We start from the raw sequence: 20,720 nt of genomic DNA on the forward strand, positions 1-20,720 counted from the left end.
GAGAAATACATTAAGAAAAGGCTGGGAACAATAGTTCATTACTTTTATGAGCTCTGCCTAGCTCACCCAGCTGTCAGTCTTTAGACCAGAGGATGCTTGTGCATTAAATTTATATTAAGACTCCTTTTTCTTGCTTGTCTTGCTGTACAAATGTACATTTGGGGTTTTTTTTGAGGGAAAAAAAAAAGTCTGACAAATAGCATTTTACTTCAAGGAAGAGTCTTTCTATTTAAAAGAAGAAAACTTTCCTTGTAGTTGCATTATAGGTGCGTTTCAAAGGTATTTCATGAAATATGCACTAACTAGACATTTGTTTCTGTCAAGGTTATTATTTCGGTAAGCCAGTTAATTGCTGATGTTGTTGGAATTGGAGGAACTAGATTTCAGCAGTCCCTGTCCATCATCAATAATTGTGCCAATCACGACAGGATTATTAAGGTCTGGCTTTATTCTTCTTTCTATACCAGCACCTTTTGCAATGACATTTTAACTTCTTCTGCAATGTGAGTAGTAGATAAAGGGGTAGTAGTTAAACAAACCTTTCTATTTTTTTTTTTTAGCACACTACATTTCCTTCTGATGTAAAGGATCTAACAAAGCGTATTCGTACAGTACTGATGGCTACAGCTCAGATGAAGGAGCATGAGAATGATCCAGAAATGCTTGTAGACCTCCAGTACAGTTTGGCAAAGTCTTATGCTAGTACACCTGAACTAAGGAAGACGTGGCTAGACAGCATGGCAAGGATCCACGTTAAAAATGGGGATCTTTCAGAGGTGAGAGAAAGATCAGACTTTTTTTAGCTTCTAAATAAATGCAAGCTTAACTTTCTTGAAATTGAAAATACATTGTGTCAATGTTACTGTATAATAATGATTTTTAATTTTGAATGGTTGATGAGATGTTTTCCTAAGTATGTCTAAGTAAGTCAGCTCTGATTATTAAGGCATGGAATATGTTTAAATGCTCTAGCAGTTAAGCTACTTATGCTCAGTGTAAACAGTAGAAGGATCAGGCCTTCTGCTTACTAATATTCTCCAGTTATCAGTTGCCTACAATACTTGAAGCTATGCCTTGAATTCCTCTCTCTCACAACCCTCTTTTTTTGCTACTGCTGTATCCATTTTTTTCCTACATTTTGTTTCGTCTATAGCCAAAAGGCAGACAAAGAAATTCATCAGAAGAACCATCAAATCTGGAGTAGTTAGTAGCTCTTTTGCTTCACATGATTCTTGAAACACATCCCTGGAAGAAATTAGCCTATTGTGTGCCCCAGTGGCGCAGTGGTTTAAGCTGCTGCCTGCGGCACTGGAGGGCCCGGGTTCGAATCCCCCCCCCTGTGGCGCAGGGGTAGAAGTGCCACTTCGCTACACAGGGGGCTCGAAACCCGGGAGTTGGACTCGATGATCTCTAAGGTCCCTTCCAACTCGCACGATACTATGATACTATGATATTGTTATTACAGCATGAGGTCATTAGCTTGTGGGCAGTGAGCAGTCTCAAACTGAGCGCTACTCAGTGCTCTGGTGATAAGGTGATAAGCTTACCCAGTTATTGTTTTGCGTAAGTGAGGTGGAGAATTCTTACACAAGTATTTTCCTTCAAAGCAGCAAACAAGGAAAAACCTAAGAAATTATCCCGGTCTAGGGCTCTTCATGCATACTTCATTTTCAGTTTTGCATTATGATTGTCATTTATAGAACTGTTCCTGTTTTTGCTTTTAGGCAGCAATGTGCTATGTTCATGTAGCAGCACTGGTTGCAGAATATCTCACACGGAAAGGTATGATTTTGATGTCCTATTTAAATGTGGGTTGGTTGTTTTTCACTGTGTTAAGGAACAGCAATAGTTTCCCCGAGGAAGTTGTAGACAAAAAATCCTGCCGTAAGTGGACAGCGTACTTACAGCAGCATGTTTAAGAGCCAGCATTTTAGCTGAAGGTAAAGTCGGATTTTTAGGAAGGGAAAAGAAAATTAATTTAACACAATAGTTGCTAATAAGTGGTTAGACCCTTTCTCTTTATCAATTAATATTCTTATTCATTAAGTAGTTTCTCAGGTGTACAGAATTTCTCTCGTTATTTTTTTGCCTCTGGTAGGATACTGTTTAGCATATAGGCATTACCCCTTCTCCAGTGATTGAGAAGCTCTTCTGTGACCAAATCTGAAACTGTGTTGTCTTAAGTTACAGTACCAAGTGCTGCAAGTCTAACAAAACCCCATAACAAGTGATAATCTGTTCATATTTGTGGTTCTTCGTGTGACTTGCTAATCTTGTCTCCTGTCATATGGAAATTAACTTCCTGTTAGTAATTTGGAGTCAAAGTTCTACCTATAGTATTTCCAGGAGCAAGACATAAACATGCATTTGAGGCAGTCATTCAGTAAAGCCACTGGTTGTCCAACTCCCATGAGTGAGGAGAAAGAATCCTTCTAGTAATGAGTGGTGAAGTAAATATGTACAAGTCCTTGTGCTTCCGTACTTGCCATTGGTTGCTCTTGAGGCTTTTACAATACATATTTCGGCCATATGGCCTGACTTCTTAATTCAGCAATCTGATATAATAAAAAATACTTAAACAGAATGAGTAAAAGAGATAGGGTTTGTGTTAGTATATTCCAAAACCATTTCTTAGCAAATATATATTTCAGTAAAGAAAGTTAGATTGAATTTATATATTTTTTTTGCTTATTTCTAGACTGACTTTCTGTATCTACCACCAAATAACCCGTACAGCCATCCTCTGACTATCTGGTATAGTCTACATCAGTCTGTCCATATTGTTCAGACTGAAGGCTTGGATATGTCAGGGCTAGTTCTTGTACAGTTCTTGCACGATCAGTGTTACGAAATGCTGTAAAAGTGACCTTAGTTACCTTAGGCTGGGGATGGGATAAATTGGATGCAGATTTAAGATAAAACAGGAAGATTCAGACACTACATATTCTTGTAGGTCAGAATCCAAACTAATGTGTTTTTTTAAAAAGCCTATTTATAGTTGAGCTCTGCTCTTTTCATCGTACAGTGAGAAGCTGTGTGTTCCTTAATTATTTTGGTGGTAAGTATATTTAAATACAGCTTCTGACTTATCCAGCATCACAAAGTGGCCTAATGTTACTCTGCAAGAGGAAGGTTTTTTTGCCAATATTTAAGTGAATTTGTCTGTTTTTTCTTTGTCAATGATAGGGATGTTCAGGCAAGGCTGTATTGCCTTCAGGGTAATCACACCTAATATAGATGAAGAAGCTTCAATGATGGAGGACGTCGGAATGCAAGATGTTCACTTCAATGAAGTAAGTAAACATTAGCATGTTAGAACTGATGGACGTTAAAGTGCCATTTGTTTTTCCAGGTTGTGTGTTTCTGAGACTGACAACTATCACTTTCTTTGCCACTATTCCTATCCTAATAGAGACATTTGAAAAAAAGCCTCAACTATTCTCTGAGTTGTCCAGGCTCTATGGAATTTACTACATGTATATACTTGACATAAAGCATCAGCATAAAAATTGCTGTGACCATGCTGCATATTTGCTAGTGTAGTTGATAGCGTGAGGGACAGACAACTAGTAATAGCAACTGACTTGGAAAAGAAATCAGTGTTATGTAGGCATAATTGTACCAACAAAAATATTTTGTGTTCTTATTTGTATGGAGTGAAGGTGTGTGACAAAATAATTTGCCTGCAAATTGAACACATTCTAACAAATTGAGGAGGAATAGATGTAGTGGTCTTAGGCCTTGAGCTTTTACTCCCAAGTTCTGGTGCTACTTTGCAGTGTTGTTTTAAGACTAAAATAGTAGACTTGCCTTTTTCTGTGAAGGCAGAAGTTGTAATTATTTGAAATAAGAAATGTAATACTTTTTGTTTCCAAAAACACTCAGAGACAGATTTTGGGGTTTTGATTATTATTATGTGTTATATTGTTTAAAACACAGATTCTCCTCAGCTAGCATGAATGTGTCATGTTAGGCAAAGAGAAATATAAGCTATTTTAACTGAGCCAAGAGTTGGATTTTCGTTGAGTATGGTCAATGGAAACTTTTGTTGGAAGCTCTTGTCAGTGTCTACCTGACAAACCATTTATCAGAGCTTAATTCTTTTGTGTTTTTCAATTGGAATGTCCTTCTTCTGATTAGTCACTCAGTGTAAAAAGAACATACAGCTTATTTCTGAGTCATTGAACCCTGCCCAGATTTATTTCCATCTCTCAGTATTTCCATGGAGCAAAAATATGCCAAGGCTGAAATTACAAGCCTGTGGCTCTTGCAAAGAGTTCAAATGTTGCCAAATTTCTCTTTCCCTCTATGGAATCCTCTTTTAAACTTAGCTATGTATATGTGTAACTGGAGGGAAAAAAAAAAAAAAAGTTAGCATTTTTCAAATAACTTCTTATAGTTTGCCCTGGGAGGGATAATTCTGTGAAAGGAGTCTTCAGTCTCTTAAGAACAGACTAAAAATCGTGGATAAATTAAGATGTCTAGGACTGTATAGAAGTTCTTTAAGTATTCTATTTGCTTCTTGAATAGGAATATATCACATGTAGAGCGTTACCTCAGTAGGTTCTTATAATAAGGGAATCTGTGGGGTAGAGTAATGGGAAGATACAAACATGTATTTCAAGCACTGCTTTACTACTACTGAGCTAAATGAATCTGTGCTTGCAGTTTTTCCTCTATCTGGTAACTGCTATTTAGGAGTAAATCTCCAAAATAGTAATTGGTGGGATGGAGGTGGAGTGGGGGAGGACCTGTTTTTTAACAGTTACTGTATGTATTTCATTAAAACAGTTGTGCAGCCAGACAGGCCTGTTCATCAGCATCAGTCAGATTCTCCTTGTAGAACTGCAGTCTTGTGGATGTCACAAATTGCACAGCAAAAGCCTGGAAGCTATTATCCTTTCCATTCTAGGCTTCGCTGTAAACAGTTCATCTGTCAGAGCTCTGAGCGATGGCTGACAGACTGCTGTCCAGTGCCAGATTCCGTGAGGAATAAAAGCTTGGAAAAAGTTAATTCAGATTTGTTTTTCTTTTCTTTTTTTTCCAGAATATAATTTGCCAAAATACTGTTCCACCTCAAATATTAAGTCAGTATATACCTTTTGGCTTTTGTTTTTTTCCTTTCTTTTTTGTTCATGGTGCCTTGTTTCACATGAGCAGCCACTGTTAATGTTATTCCAACTTCAGATTGGTAAATGCAACTTAATGCTTCACAGCATGCCTTGCATAAAGGAGACTATTCTGTGACCCTGCGGCCCTTTCCAAATAGGAAAACTTAATATAGATTCTCAAATGCCAGACAATTTCCCTGTCACCTCTGTGTTACAGCTGCGTAATGAAAACTGTAGCACAACCCAAAGCAAGACGAGTGCTTTTTATTCTTACAAAACAGAATCCATAACTTTAAGAACCCGACAAATAGATTTGTAGTGCAGTATTACTCCAGGGGAAGCCTTTCCTCAGCCAGCAAATGCTTTCCTATTGCTCCACTCGCACATTCTCAGATGTATAACCTTTTCGTGGACAAGAGATTTCTTTTTTTCCCCTTGTGATTTGGTAGTTTAAGAAAAATGATCATTAGATTTCCTTTCATCTGTATGCATTGGAGTGAAATCATCTACCATTTATCCTGCTTTTTCTCACTCTGGGCGGTTTCTCAGAATCAAAGATAGTTATGCAGATAACTACTGAGTGCAGGCTATTTATCAGGCAGTGGGTTCCAGTGCAAAGGGAGGTTTAAATTAGTGAATGTCTGGAGCCGTTCTTGGAGTTGAAATACAGGAGGCTCCCCCTGCACACCAGGAGCAGCGCTGCGCTGTGCTGTACCGGAGCACTGGCACAGGCTGCCCAGAGGCTGTGGGCTCTCCTCCCTGCAGCTCTCCAGAAGCCGCCTGGCCATGGGCCTGGGCACCCTGCTCTGGGTGCTGCTGCTGGAGTAGGGGCTGGGACACAGGGACACAGGGCCCTGCCCGCCTCAGCTAGACTGGGGTGCTGGGTGTTTCTTTCTTCATTAGCAATCTGCATTACGAGGTACAGCATTTCCCATGTGCAGCTTGTCATCTTTATATTCTTTCCTGTGGACAAATGAAGTTTTGCTGTATTTGGATGCCCCCTTGTGTCTGAGTTAAAACTTGCAGATAGCTCTTGTGGTCCAGCAGCAGCGTGAATCTTTCAGTTACCACCACCACATGGCTTGTTGAGAGTGAAAATAGTGGAGAGTATGTACAGCCCCATAAGGACTGGGGGAAAGGAGATGATTTTTAGGGGTTATTTGAGCACATGAACAAGGGTAGTATTTTTCAGTCTTCTTTTTTTTTTTTACTCTTTTCAGAAGTAAAGGTGTCTTTTCTTAGTGGTGTGTTTCTGCTGTCTTAGTCCTCTACCGAAGGAAAGAGGGATATACAGTAGCACTGGATCTTTTCAGAGAGTAAAAGAAGTTATTTCCAGCTTCTGGCTTGACTAGCATGGCGACAGTGGTACCAGAAGGTCTCTCTCTGTCTCACACTTGGCTTCTAGCGAAGGATATTGGATCCCCAGGCATTTTTTAAAGAGTTACAAAATTGTCTTTTGAGGCAGAATCTCTTTTTCCAATTGAAAGAGGAATTGTGCTGTGGTATCTTAACGTGCTTTTAATGACCAACAAATTGTTTCTCTTTTCCAAATGTGTGTCCAATTCTAGGATGTGCTGATGGAATTGCTGGAGCAGTGTGCTGATGGACTCTGGAAGGCGGAGCGCTATGAGCTGATTGCTGATATATATAAACTTATAATTCCCATTTACGAGAAAAGGAGAGATTTTGAGGTACTAAATTCATTAGAATTAGACTTGAATGAGAAAAACCTGATATTTCAGTCTAACTACATGAAACAGTACATGTCGTAGAACAAAATTATAACTACTGCAGCTGGAATGTGAACGTGTTGAAATGTTCATCTTTTTATTTTAAATAATTCTAATGTTTTCAAATAAATATGAATGATTAGAATTTAACTTTGTATGTTGCCAAGTTGTAAAGGTGCTAAACATATTATTACTGTTCAGTAGAATAGTCTTTAGGCGTTATTAACTACAAGAACGTCATTCGTGCCTCCAAGATAGGAGTGTTCTGTGTTATCCTGTTGCCCCATTATTATTTTCTTTTGATTTTTAGCGGCTTGCTCATTTATATGACACACTTCATCGTGCATACAGTAAAGTAACAGAAGTTATGCATACAGGCAAGAGACTGCTGGGAACTTACTTCAGGGTAGCATTCTTTGGACAGGTGAGTATAACTTATCATTACTGCAGTATTCGATAAGAAAAGCCTTTATTTATTTTACAAGATACACTGTTTCATCATTTTTGCTGATACCATGACAGAAAAAGCACAGGAAATATGTTATAAAATAAGTAGTTTAACACTGTCATTAACTTACTTTGAAATATTTATCAATTCCAATACAGTTCTTTCTTATTTTCCTCAGTAAATGTTTTGCTTTTTTTTTTTTCTTTCTTCTTTTATTTACTACCTTAAGGCAGCGGTAAGTTTTCTGTAACGTCAGTTCTCAGCAATGCATTGACTTAATGTCTGTAGTGCTACGGTGTGGTTGGCAAGGCTGCTTCTTAGATTGGTATGCATTCAGAGCCACTGCGATTAAGAAAAATAATAGCATTAAGTTCCATTTGGAGAAGAAATCATTCTTGTCTATACATCAGTATGCATGCTTCAAACAAAAGTTCTGGCTGTGTACTGAACAGCTTCACATCCTCTAGTATGTGTTTACACTGCATATGTATGAGTGTGGTAGCACGCAGCATCAAATAATACACTTCCTACATGCATAGCGCAGTCGTTAGTTGTTCAGCTGAGCATGGAGAATTGCAACATACTCTGAGCGGTATAACTTTACATGTATTCTGTTGTCTTTTATAACTTTATAGCAATACCAGTTTACAGACAGTGAAACAGATGTTGAGGTAATTATAGTAACTGCTTATAAAGCAAGCAATGCAGTAAAAAAATACTGCATTTCACTGTAGTTTGATGTGGGTATTTTTGTCAATCTAGCCTGTGTTTACATATGATACGTTGCGCTTTTCTCTTTTGTCTGTTACATTTTATGACAAAAAAATATTTATTTTCTGGTTTTAAACACGAATTCAGACATGGCTTTTTGTTTTAAATCAGTCACCTGTTTCACTTTCCACGTACTCTATGTAACATTTGGTTACGGTTTCAAGAAAAAAAAGCTCTATGTCACAAAAATAATGAAGTATATGCTAAAGTAGGACGGCGCTTAATTAAGATGCTTTTATAAATCAAATTCCAACCTGTTGTCAAAATCCTTGCTTGTGAATCAGTTGTACAAGGCAACAAAACCTCTGTTTTGGCAAGTGAAACAGTGCTGAAAGTTCACTTTTTATATAAAAGTGAAGAGAATACTTGTATATCAAAAGCTTGGCACACCATAAAATGGCAACAAACCTTACAGTTTTAACTTTGTGTGTTATCTTTCATTCATTCTTGAGTAAATGATTATTTTTGCCTTTTTTTCTGTTGTTTTTTTGTTTTTTGTTTTTTTGTGTGTATGTGTTGATTTGCTTTCCTGGTTTTTTTGCTGTTGTTGTTTTCTTAGGAAATCTTTTTTTTAACTTAGATTTAATTTATTTACACTTGCTTGAAACCTGATGTTTGATGTTGGTTTCCTTTGAACCACGAACACGTTCATCTTAATCATCGTTCAGTGTTGCTTTTTATTTTTTTCCCAACGTTTTGTTTACTTAAATTTTTTTCTTTTGCAGGGATTCTTTGAGGATGAAGATGGAAAGGAATATATTTATAAGGAGCCTAAACTCACTCCTCTTTCAGAAATATCTCAAAGACTCCAAAAACTCTACTCGGACAAATTTGGATCTGAAAACGTCAAAATGATTCAGGATTCTGGCAAAGTATGTTTTTTATCCTCTCCTAAGGATTCCAATATATCACTTCTTCCCATTAATCCACTTGAAATGATGTGGGATCACTGTCATTTACTCATTTGGTTCACAACACGCATGTATAAAAACTGCTGGTTGAAGGGCATGGGAGAGCCAACTCCTTCCAACCTCATCCATTCTGTAATTCTGTAATGCTGTAGGAGACCCTACTTCAGCAGGAAGCTGGCAGTAGATGATCTCCAGAGATCCTCTCCAACCCCAACCATTCTGTGATTAAGGACAGCCGTATTGTTACCATGTTCATATTATTATTCTTTTTACCAGTGTGGTATTAAACTGTGGGTCTCCCAAGATGCTCATCTCTTATCATCTTTACCTGGAACGTGCTCTCAGTAAAAAAAATTAAGTATCTAATGATGTTTGGTGCGATAAATGTGTTTTCTTCCACCACCATCACCTTGCCAAAGCCTGGTTAAATATTTTTCTGAGATAAAATTTGCCATGTATCCCTTCAGAATAGAATAGTTCTATTGCAAGAGACCTTCAAAGGTCAAGTCCAACTACTTTGGCCTCTGTAGTCTCCTCTTGCTGCTTTTAAGATTTGTGATAGGAATAGCTGGAACCTTTGAATGAAAGAGAATTGTGGTAACCCGTAGGCTGAGAAGGCACAACATGCCTTTCTGCATTCCTTTCATTCCCTTCCTCAGCCAGTTCAAGGCTCCAGACTCTACATTGATTTTCTCATAATAATTTCTTGTCTCTTCTGTTCATTGATCCTGTAAGCAAGATCACAAAGTGCTGTGCTTCTCAACCATTTACATTCAGCAATGATGGGCTTTTCAGTACTTCTACTCAAACTGCAACTTGAGAGGGAGGGAGAACTTATGCAAGGGTTTAATTCCATGTGTTGGGAAATGAGATTTATATTGTATGCTGTTTTTCACAGCTCTTCCAGTGTACTCTAAATAAAGGCTTTAAATGTACCGAATTTGTTACAGATAATTATAATCTGTCTGTTTGTCAGCTTGCGAGGGGAACATTTCTATCAATTACGCTGGAATGAATCCATAAATTACCACCTAAATTCCGGTCTAGTAATTGGAAAATATTGTGGATTTTCAAATCAAGCAGCACGTCCCTCTAAAAACTGATAACAGATGGGCAACTTAAGTTCTGTTCACATTTGCTCCCAGCATTTAAATGCTGACTTCAAGTGCATATTTGTACCGCTGCTTTTCACAGTTTATAAAAGTAAAATGGCTCAGAATCAGGCAGAGATAACAAATATTTGACAGGGGACTGAAATGGCAAGTGACAACATTTAGAAGGGTGAACAAGTTTAGGGTCCCCTCTTTATCTAATAATGGGGGAAATTTACATGAGCAAATATTATCAGTCCATTTAGGGACCCTGCTGGGCAATGATTTTAGGAAGCCCAATCTGCTGTTACAGGAGATTAGTTGCTACTTTTACTGAATTAAAACTCCATACTGAACATGGAGCCTACAGTGTGACCCCCAGCTTACTCTTTGGAACCATTATAGACCCATGACAGGTCTTGAGTCTCTTCTTGTATTAGCCATCACAGAGGACAGTATTTGTTTCTACTATTTTTTTTCTTCTCTGAAAATATTTATGCATGAAGAAAACTCTTTTTATTGCAGTTTTGTGTATGGCAAATAATTATAGTGTTAAAAAAAAGGCATGTAATGATTGTATCAGGCTTCATAACAATTAGAAACTGAAATCAGAGAAGCCCATGAAAGCATTAACATTTCTTATGTTTGGAGCAAACCAAACATAATACCTGGAATTTGCCTAACTGCAATTAAATCCACTTTATTCACAAATTAACTCTTTGGATTGGTTTTTTTCTTTTTCTTTTTCTTTCTTTTTTTTTTTTTTTTAACTATTATTATTTTTTATGTTTTTAAGGTAAATCCAAAGGACTTAGATTCAAAATATGCCTATATTCAGGTTACACATGTAGTTCCTTACTTTGAAGAAAAAGAGTTACAAGAAAGAAAAACAGATTTTGAGAGGACTCATAACATCCGTCGCTTTATGTTTGAGATGCCTTTTACCCAAGCTGGTAAAAGACAAGGAGGAGTAGAAGAACAGTGCAAACGGCGGACTATCTTGACAGGTAACTCATCAGATGGAAATTGCCTTTAAGAGAAAACTGCTCTTTGAGAACCCTGTTTACTTCTTGATGTTAGGCTTTTCCGTATGTTTTGTATTTTGCCTGGAAAAAATCCTTTCGGACATCTCGGAATGTTGGAGTTTGCAAGAATTGCAAAGCATATCAGAATGTTTTAAACGATGTTCTGTAAAACAAATCTTAAAATGAGCATGCACTTCAAATTTATACTCAAAATTGTTGTACAGAAGCGTGCAGAGTAAAATCTGCCAGTTAGAATATTTTCCTTATTTTACCACAAACTGGGCATTCCATTGGTTTCTTCAGGTGATAATTATCAAACAGCTTTTTCTTTAAACTTTAAAGAACAACAAACCTGGAATTGTTTCAACTTTTCTTTGGAAGAGGCTATTTTCTGTTTTGTATATGATGAACGTGTGAGCTTGTGTATCACTGCCTTAATGTTGGTGTTAAATTGAGCTTACATGAGTTAGTAGAATCAGTCATAGAATCATTGAATCCTTAGAGTTGGATGGGGAACATTTAAAGGCCATCAAGTCCAAATCCCCTGCGGTTAACAGGGATACCCATAGATAGATCAGGTTGCCCGGCGCCTGATCCAGCCTCACCTTGAATGTCTCCGGGGACGTCAACCACATCAGTGGGCAACCTGTTCCAGTGCCTCACCACCCCCAATGTAAAAGATTCTTTTCCTTCCATCTAAAATAAATAAATCAGCTTTTTTTTTTTTTTCCCCCTCATATACACACATATATCAGTTCATAGTATCAGATTCACATAGCTAATACTTAAGAGGAAACTGATAACGTTGGCTTGCCATTTTTTAGTTCTTCTCCTCTTTGAGCTATGTGGATGGTAAGCAACTCTTTTTACCGTTCCCGTGTGGATTAAGTTGTAATGTTTTATTTCTTGGTTACTGTTATAGTAACAACAGTGAGATTTCTGTGCTTTAATACACGTATTTAAATTTTCAGTATGTTGTTTCCCTGTGCAAACAGTTCTTCAAGTTAATGTATCATTAAAGTGGACGACGAGTTTTCTCTTAATATTCTATCGAAGTTCATCTTATTCAAACACCTTTTAAAAGCTTTATTAAACTCATTTTTGTCCGTAGCTATACACTGTTTCCCATATGTGAAGAAGCGCATTCCAGTCATGTACCAGCACCACACTGATTTAAACCCCATTGAAGTGGCCATTGATGAAATGAGTAAGAAAGTTGCAGAACTCAGGCAGCTTTGCGCTTCAGCTGAAGTAGATATGATCAAATTGCAGTTGAAGCTACAAGGGAGTGTCAGTGTTCAGGTAAGACCATTCACTTTGCCATTCGGTTATTTTGCTTGTTTCTGTCACTGAAAAAGCATCAAAGTAGCATTTTACCATTAATTTCCATTCTGCCCTTTCAAGAATGTCTTAAGTCAGTAGTATGCTTGCTGTTGGCTGTTTTTCCCAGAACAGGAAAAGCAATAAAATTATTTCATATAAACACTGTTCACTTGACATTTGGTTCTATGGTAGGGTTAGGATTATATTTCCGGAATCTGTAGTGGTCTGAAACTAGAATCAAGTAGTGACTTCCCACCTGAGCCAAAATTCACACCATTCACATAGCTGTAGGTCTGCTCACATTAGCAGCAGCGTGTTTGTTGCTGGTTTTGTGTTTTGGTGAGATACTTAAGGGGATGAAGGGGGAGCTGAAATATGGGAGAAGGATAATAGAAGAACATCTCAGTGCGTAATGTTTTGGGGTTTTGTTTATGTTTCTTTTTTATCATCGTTACCTAAGGCGAGCAAGAACTGATTGTAGTAAAAAGAAGTGATCAGGTCCACCACCACCAAAATAGGATACGCTGTGTGTGAATTTTAGCAACTAGAAATCAGTATGGTACAGGTGTTACTGGTTATTTCTTAGGAAGAAAATCCGGGATTTCTTGTTTGATTTGATTTTATTTTTTTACATATTTGGTTGGCTTTTTGGATGCTTATGGTATCTGTTATTGCTAAGGCAGCGAGTAAGAGAACTAACCGTGTTTTGTAATTCTTGTTCTTAGGTGAACGCTGGTCCCTTAGCATACGCACGAGCTTTCTTAGATGACACAAACACCAAAAGATACCCAGACAATAAAGTGAAGCTACTGAAGGAAGTGTTTAGGTATGTGTGCATGTTTGTTTGCTTTTTAATAAAATCAATAAAAATTCAAGACTGACAAAAGATTTTTTTAAAAACACTTTTAAATAGCATTTGTAATTAACTTGTCTGGTTCTTGTATTCCTATTTGAGATCTTTGTTATTATTTTATCTAAACCAGGCAATTTGTTGAAGCTTGTGGGCATGCTCTTGGTGTAAACGAGCGACTTATAAAGGAAGATCAGTTGGAATATCAAGAAGAAATGAAAGCCAACTACAGAGAAATGGCAAAAGAGCTTTCTGAAATAATGCATGAGCAAGTAGGTGCTGAGATGAATTTATGCATTCCACTCCTCAAAATGTAGCTGAAATGCGTAGGAAAAGTACATACTATGCTGTACTTCAGGGAACTGTGCTTGCTCATTTTCCTTTTATTTCTCTGAGTGTAAGCATAGCATGGAATTTTGGAACTGCATCAGTGTTTTTGTTTGTGAGTTTTCTGCACATGCTTTCTTGACCTTCAGGATTAAGTCCTACTCATTAAGGAAATTAATCTCATTGGCACCAGCCTGATTTTCATGCAGAGTAAGAGTACAGTTAAGATAACAAACAAATTTTATAACGTAAAAACTTACACCAAGAAAAACTGATGTGTCTACAGAGACCTTCATGCAGTGTCCCAGAAACCTAATTTCAGTCGATGGCAATTTTTTTGCATTCAACAATTTGTCAGTGGGATGAAGTTCTGTTCACATGCTTCTCTGTTTCCTTGTATTTCCTCACCTTTTCTTCTCAAATACAATGCTCTGAGTAGCTCTGTGCTATAGATTCTGGTGAAGCACAAGAGTACAGCACACGCACAGGATTTGTTTTCATTCTCTTATTCTTTTGTTACACCGTGGCAGAGAAAAGCTTATCACAAATACAGATTTCTTGTAACCACTGATAATGGGAAATATGGTGAGATGAGGTTTGTAGGGAGTGATCCCGTTTTGTCAGAGCATGTTTTATCTTCCCCTGGTGCAGGAATAAAGTAAAAGGATATAATGATGGTTTGAACACAGGAAGAAATATTTTGAACTCGATGCAAGATGCTGATGTTTAAAACATGCTCACGTGTGAGTTTCCAAAGATTGAGGGTAGGAGAAAAGATGTCACGCTTGAAACTTTAGGAGTAAATCAAATTGGATGAAGGTAAACAAAGAGAAGGGACAAACAACTGATACTATAAGGCAGTGTGAACAGAATATGAATGTACAGCATCGATTAATACTATTAGCCTATTACTGTGGGTTTTATAAATACAACGTTCTATGTAAAAAATAAAGAAAAAAATAGATTAATTGCATCTCGAAGGCTTAGGATAACAAAGGCCTTCACCCTGATCTTTAAGAATATTACCCTTCTGTGCCTGCCTGTTGCTGTATTTGGAGCTTCTCACGGTGTTTGTTGTGTCATTGAAAAAAGCAACAACTATTAGCTGTCTTACAATGGTGTGGGTTATATGAAGAGTTGCAAAAACTTCGTATGGAAAATTTTATAAAAGAATCTTAACTTATTTTTCTTTTTTTTTTTCCCCCCTTTTGCTTGCAAATATCAGATGGGATGGTAATTAGTTTTCTTTACTTTTGCTCTTACTTGGTCTAATATTTATGTAATTCCTTTAAGCTAAGGATGAATCTTCATCGTAAAAAGTGTACCTTGTTCAGAACAAGTTTGCTCTCTCTCTCTTTATTCATCCTCTAGGTGAGTAGGTGTTATTAGGTCACCCTGCCTGAGCCAAGAAAGTTGGTCAAGGGGGTTTCCAACTCAACCAGTCTGTGATTCTGTGATGTTAGAAATGAAATCCTTTCGTTGAACTACTGCAAGCTGTATTTGAATAGCTGTTTTGTAAATGCTTATGTCCTTTTGGAACATTCTGATTAATATACGTTTTCCATTTTAAGATTACTCCGGTTGAAGAAAAGGCCAATGTTATGCCCAATTCGCTGCACATTTTCAACGCCATAAGTGGAACTCCAACAAGCACAACAGTTCATGGGATGCCCAGTTCTTCTTCAGTTGCATGATTGTTTTGTAAAGTATGGTGGGGCTTTTTTGTTGGATTTAGTTTTTTCTAGTTGGATTTGCTTCATTGTGTGCAGACTCAGGATGATTTTGAAGCTAAATGTTGGGCACGTGCAAGCTGCATAATACATAAAGAAGTCTGAGCACACTTAGATATCAAGGCAGACAGTGATAAGCAAATAGCAATTACTGGTGATAGTCCTTTGGAGTAAGTGAAGGAGGCACATATATATTTTTTAATCTTTCTGGTAACACTTAGAAGTATTCACAGCGTCATCACGGAAGTGCGTGTTGAGAAAGTATAAAGTTGAAGTTAATTTCTGTTTTCCATTAGAAAGTGTTATTAAGATGAATTGCACATTACAAAAAAGTGTCGTGGGATGTAATTTTGCAGATATGTAACATTCAGGTGTTCTTTCTTTTTTGTGTATGGCACATAGAGATCGATTCCAAGCACAGGAATTATTTTTGGGACTAGACAGAGACACTAGTTTCTTGGGTTTAATGGAACTGACAGTAGTAGTTTTTGTACCATTTGGCAAATCGTCATGCTTTATTTTATACCTTGTTGCATTTTGAAAGTACGTGAGCTTGGATCTTGAACAACTGAATACAACCAAAGGTCTGTATTAATGAACACGAAGTTATACTAAACTATCAATAGAAGTAAACTGTTCTGTACATATTGTTTGTTAATACAGTCCATACAGTCTGTACATAAATATATTACATTTCTAAGCATTTTTAATATTCATACCAGCTCTTCTCCTGCTTTCAGGTTATTGTGAAAATTTGCTCATTCCAAGTATATGCAGACTTTACTGTTCATTTATCCATGTATATAAATAAGTGCAATATAAAGATGTATACAGTCTTTGCTATGTTAGGTTTATATGCAGTTATTAAAAGAAAAAATACTTTTTTGCCAAAGCAACGGAGTATGTAATTGGTAATCATGGTTACTGTGGTAAATGGTGGTATAATTTAAAGCTTTTTTCCATATTCTTATTCTTTTAAGACATTAATTTAGTAATTTTATATTTGGGGGAAATAAAGGTTTTTAATTTTATTTAACTGGAAGCACTGTCCTGCTGTAATTAAACATTCTGTACTACATCTATATTAAAAGGAAAAAAGTAGTTACTTTTCTCACTGTGTGCTCTGGTTTTTATTTTAGATTTACCTGTAAAATTGGTGAAGGATGAAAGCTTGACTAAAATAAACTTTCTGCAGCTTGAGTCAGAGGTTAGATGAAGATGCTTCTGGGGTATATTGCCTATTTCTTGGTGCTCAAGGGATCGTAGGCCATGGGATTCGTCTGGTTTGATCCAAGTAACATGTTATAACAACTAACAGGGATATTTTCACCATTGCAGTTAATATTAGGAAGTCTTCAGAACTCTTCATCAAATGACAGCAGCAATCATTTTGCCTTCTGATATCGATTGCCATTTTCTGTAGCGCAGCATCAAATTCATCTGTTGCCAGTTACTCCTGTAAGGTTTTTCCCAACAGGTCATCCTGGTTTAAGCAGTTTTACGCCAATAATTTTGAAATCAATGAAAGTGAGAGATGAGATGTTTTTTTCAAGTGTGAGAGGAAAAGCAGATGTCTGTCTGGAAGAGTTATCCTCCTGTCTACGAGAAAATGCTTCAGACTGCTGGATGGGTACGTTTGAGTGGGCATTTCATGTTTGAAAACTGGTCAGAAATTGGCTTCATCCTTTTGCAATAGTCAACATTCTTAGAAGAACAGCTACGGAAGGAGCCAAAACTTCTGATGGAGCTATTAAGTAATGAGTCATTTTTTTTTTCAATTGCACAAGTTGTAAATGAAACAGATAAGTTCTCAAGGGCATACAGATAACTGCAAGAAAAGAGCCTTAGTTAAGCAAAACCGTTCACTTCATTGCTCATTCCACAGCTTTGAGAAGTCTGAACGTTGTGTAGTGGGAGATAAGCTCAGAGCTATATTTGATTTAGTGCAGTTTTAGTAGCCATTTTAACCATAATAATCGATGTCAAAGAATGGAAGGGGGCAAATGCCTTTTACAAGTTTAAGAAGTGGAAGAATTGTCAGCATAACTATTTAGCCTGTGACGAAAAAAAAGAAGAAAACCTTCTGTTCGTCCATTAGCAGTCCCTTCAGGGCTGGGTTTGGGGTTTTCTTGCACTTGCTTAAAACTTTCTCTCATCACAAGTGATGAATCCTTCTTCTACATGGATAACTTCAAGCATGATCATCTTCTCATGCCAGTTTGCTAGTCCATTGTAAAAACAGATAATAAAGCTTGGAAACAATCTATTTAAATGTGCCTACAGTGGTTATATCTTGGTTTTATGTGTGGCTGTTGTTTAAACCAGTTACAGTCTGCTAGAGAAAGACAAAATGGAGGAGGTCACACCCTACACTAAAATATAGCATCTGTTTTGGAGATGGATACTGCTGACTCAGAACCATTCAGAACTGGAAGAGAAATTAAGTCATGCGCTAACAAAGCACAAAGTATAATGTTATATATATATATATATATATTACACATATAAAGTATAAAAGTAATATATTAACAAACATCTGTATTGCTACAATGGATAATTAACTTGCCATGCATACTGCAGGGATGAGTGAGGGGAGCAGATGACTCATGTTAAGAGACATGCTTGAAGTAGTAAAGTGAAATATACTTCCTTAGTGCCCTTTAGAAAACCATTGTATCTTAACATTTTTGGATTATAGATTATTAGTATGAAATAATGGCTATGCATGCACAGAATCCTGTGATCAGATTGGTATCTGTTAATGAGTGGCTGCAGTAACCACAGAATGAGGTTTTTTTGCTCAGTTCCAAAGAAGTCTAAATCTCAACTGCTTGTTGGTCAAGGAAATTGGTACAAATTAGGTCTTAAAATTTGACTGGGCGAGAAGAAATGCTATAGATTAATGACTATAAAAAGTGGAATATTTAAATGGAAAGAAGAGGAAACTAAAGCACAGAATATAAAGGAATGTAAGACGGTCATTAGAAAAATCTGTCTTGCACAACTGAAGATAATCAGGCATTTGTCTGAAATCAGGCTAGCTTTGAAGTAGCCTCATTACTAGGCAGGTGGTTAAGTGTGGAGATAGATAGGCTGAAAATGCTTGTATTCTGTCTTTAGAAACAGTCAAGAAAACATGCTTTTCATCTGGAGCTGACAAAATATTTCATAGATCCCAGATGGTCCAAAAGGAGCTTTATTTCTATGAGGTATTCAGTATCTGCAGGCCTAAAAATTGAAACCAAGTGTAATGAGAATTGGCTGAAAGATCCTGGTCTGCTAATAATGTTCCTTTGAAAGAGGTCTGAGAGTACAGAAATTGAAGAATTTTCTTCACATTGTCCCAATATTCAGAAAAGGCCATGTGGGAGGATTATGTTCTTGTTGCCATGGTGCTGGTGGGGACCGAGACACTGGGAGATCTATTGTGAGATTCAAATGAAGAGGAACTAAAGATAGGCTTATACAGAACGTGGGTCTGGTCAAACAGCTGTCTCTATTTGCAGAAGCTCTGAATGCAGGGGATGTTTTGTAATTCACATTGACGGTGTAGTAGGGAGTTAACAAAACTTAATTCAAGAGCACAAGGAAAGGGAAGATGCCATTTAATCTCTGTCACTCAGCTTTCCTGCTCTCACCTCGTGCTGTTCCTACACCACTTGCTTGTGAGCTCCAAGATACAAATTTCCAGGTGATCACACCAGCCTGGCAGGAGAGCCATATGGAAGACAATGCTGACTACAGAGCAATTGCCTCACCATGTGGGTACTTCATTGGCATCGACAAACTTTTTCAGCCTGATGTGTGTGTCCTTCAGCTGTTACTGTGTGATCTTCCACCTCAGCCTGGCTTACCTCGTCTCCCATAAGCCCCAAGGGAGGTGGCTATCTATTGCCCGTGTTTCCCCATATCTTTATGGCTGCAGCCTTTCCGCCTGCTGGGACAGCAGGAAGTATTCTGACACGTGCTGCAACCTCACCACCGTTCTCATGTTATCAGAGCTCAGGTCTCCTGCTGACAAGTCACCAAGCTGTAGCCCTATTGGAGCTCAAACCTGCTGCTCTTGATACAGACAGCACATTCCTCAGTGTTTACCAGTTTGATTGCTGTTATCAATACATTCTTCAACCCTTGTTACTTCTTGTGCTGTTTTTTTTTTTACAGCCCCCTACAGTAGACCTTTCTCATTGACAGGACGAGGGGAAATGGCCTCAAGTTGCACCAGGGCAAGTTTAGGTTGGATATTAGGAAGAACTTCTTTACAGAAAGGGTGGTTAGGTACTGGAATGGGCTCCCCAGGGAGGTGGTTGAATCGCCATCCCTGGATGTGTTTAAGAGCCGTTTGGATGTGGTGCTCAGGGATATGATTTAGTGGAGGGTTTTTAGAGATGGGGTACTGGTTAAGCTGCAGTTGGACTTGATGATCTTCAAGGTCTTTTCCAACCTGGGTAATTCTATGGTTCTATGATTCATCGAGAACATGTCCAGGTGTAGAAAAACAGCCTGGCAAACGTTTTCAGAGACCACTGATGAGAAATCACAAGTGAAATTCTGCTGGTAAATATTGGTGTAGTAGTGGCACTATTCAACACTTTAACTGGTAGTACAGAAACTACCAAACAATAAAAATCACACCAACTTAAAGTGTGTAAAAACAAAGGTTGCTGTCTCTCAGATTTGAACTGTTCCAGATGTGGAGCCGTGAGTATTTTGGTTCCAACATCTGTGAAGTCACATTTCTAGAAACAAGATAATCAAACGTATGAGTTGTCTTTTGGGAAGCAGTAACGGTGCAAAGGATTGAAGGACTGTTTGGAATACACAGCTTGCCATGAGCAAACTGTTAGTGTCATTCTGTGGTGAAGAGCACGGATGCAACAAGTGAATGCAAATGGAATGTGGTGTGGTGGCTTTACCTCCTACCCTAGAGCTCTGGTGTGAAAACAGTATGAAAGTGATGCGCTACTGGGAAGACGCTGGGGCTGAGATTTTAAAGTGTTGAAATCTGGGATTTCTGACCATAAGGAGTAAAAGCAATGTTTTGTGGGATAAAGAAAATCCTTTACGGTGCGGGATCCAGGGGATACTGTTTTGATTGCCCAGTGAAAGACTGAGGAGTGTAAAACAGAAGTAACCATGCCAAAGAGTGTGGTGGATACTGTGGGGCTTTTAAAATCTGGGTAAAGAAAACAGCAATTGGATGCTGAAGCCAGGTAAATTCAGATTAGAAATAAAAGAGATAAAGGTTCTTAATCCCCTTCAATCACTTCTCAGTCCCACTTCAACCACTGCATTCACCACTTGTGCTCAGTCCCAGAGGTCTTGATATTTTCTGTCTGATATTCATTACAGTAAGCAGATGTATTTACTGAATTACTTCATTGCATCAGCTGTGGTAACGTG

General features: G+C 37.7%; 1 protein-coding gene across 15 annotated transcripts in view; it reads left to right on the forward strand.

Moving 5' to 3' along the window:
- Positions 1–16,428, forward strand: part of DOCK9 (dedicator of cytokinesis 9) — a 111,861-nt gene extending 95,433 nt beyond the window's left edge. For 10 of the 15 annotated variants that reach the window (XM_072348025.1, XM_072348105.1, XM_072348082.1 and 7 more), the window contains exons 42-53: positions 325–438; positions 561–776; positions 1,725–1,782; positions 3,187–3,293; positions 6,680–6,802; positions 7,152–7,265; positions 8,786–8,932; positions 10,859–11,069; positions 12,199–12,389; positions 13,136–13,236; positions 13,394–13,532; positions 15,159–16,428. In XM_072348025.1, the coding sequence (XP_072204126.1) occupies positions 325–438; positions 561–776; positions 1,725–1,782; positions 3,187–3,293; positions 6,680–6,802; positions 7,152–7,265; positions 8,786–8,932; positions 10,859–11,069; positions 12,199–12,389; positions 13,136–13,236; positions 13,394–13,532; positions 15,159–15,281 (1,644 nt within the window). In that variant the 3' untranslated portion in view covers positions 15,282–16,428. Of the gene's footprint in view, positions 1–324; positions 439–560; positions 777–1,724; positions 1,783–3,186; positions 3,294–6,679; positions 6,803–7,151; positions 7,266–7,518; positions 7,673–7,924; positions 7,961–8,785; positions 8,933–10,858; positions 11,070–12,198; positions 12,390–13,135; positions 13,237–13,393; positions 13,533–15,158 lie in introns of those variants that run through there. The other 5 variants (XM_072348008.1, XM_072348044.1, XM_072348000.1 and 2 more) reach the window with 2 other exon arrangements.
- The last annotated feature ends 4,292 nt before the right edge of the window (positions 16,429–20,720 follow it).

This window comes from Excalfactoria chinensis, chromosome 1, assembly GCF_039878825.1.
Source record: "Excalfactoria chinensis isolate bCotChi1 chromosome 1, bCotChi1.hap2, whole genome shotgun sequence".
NCBI lineage: Eukaryota > Metazoa > Chordata > Aves > Galliformes > Phasianidae > Excalfactoria > Excalfactoria chinensis.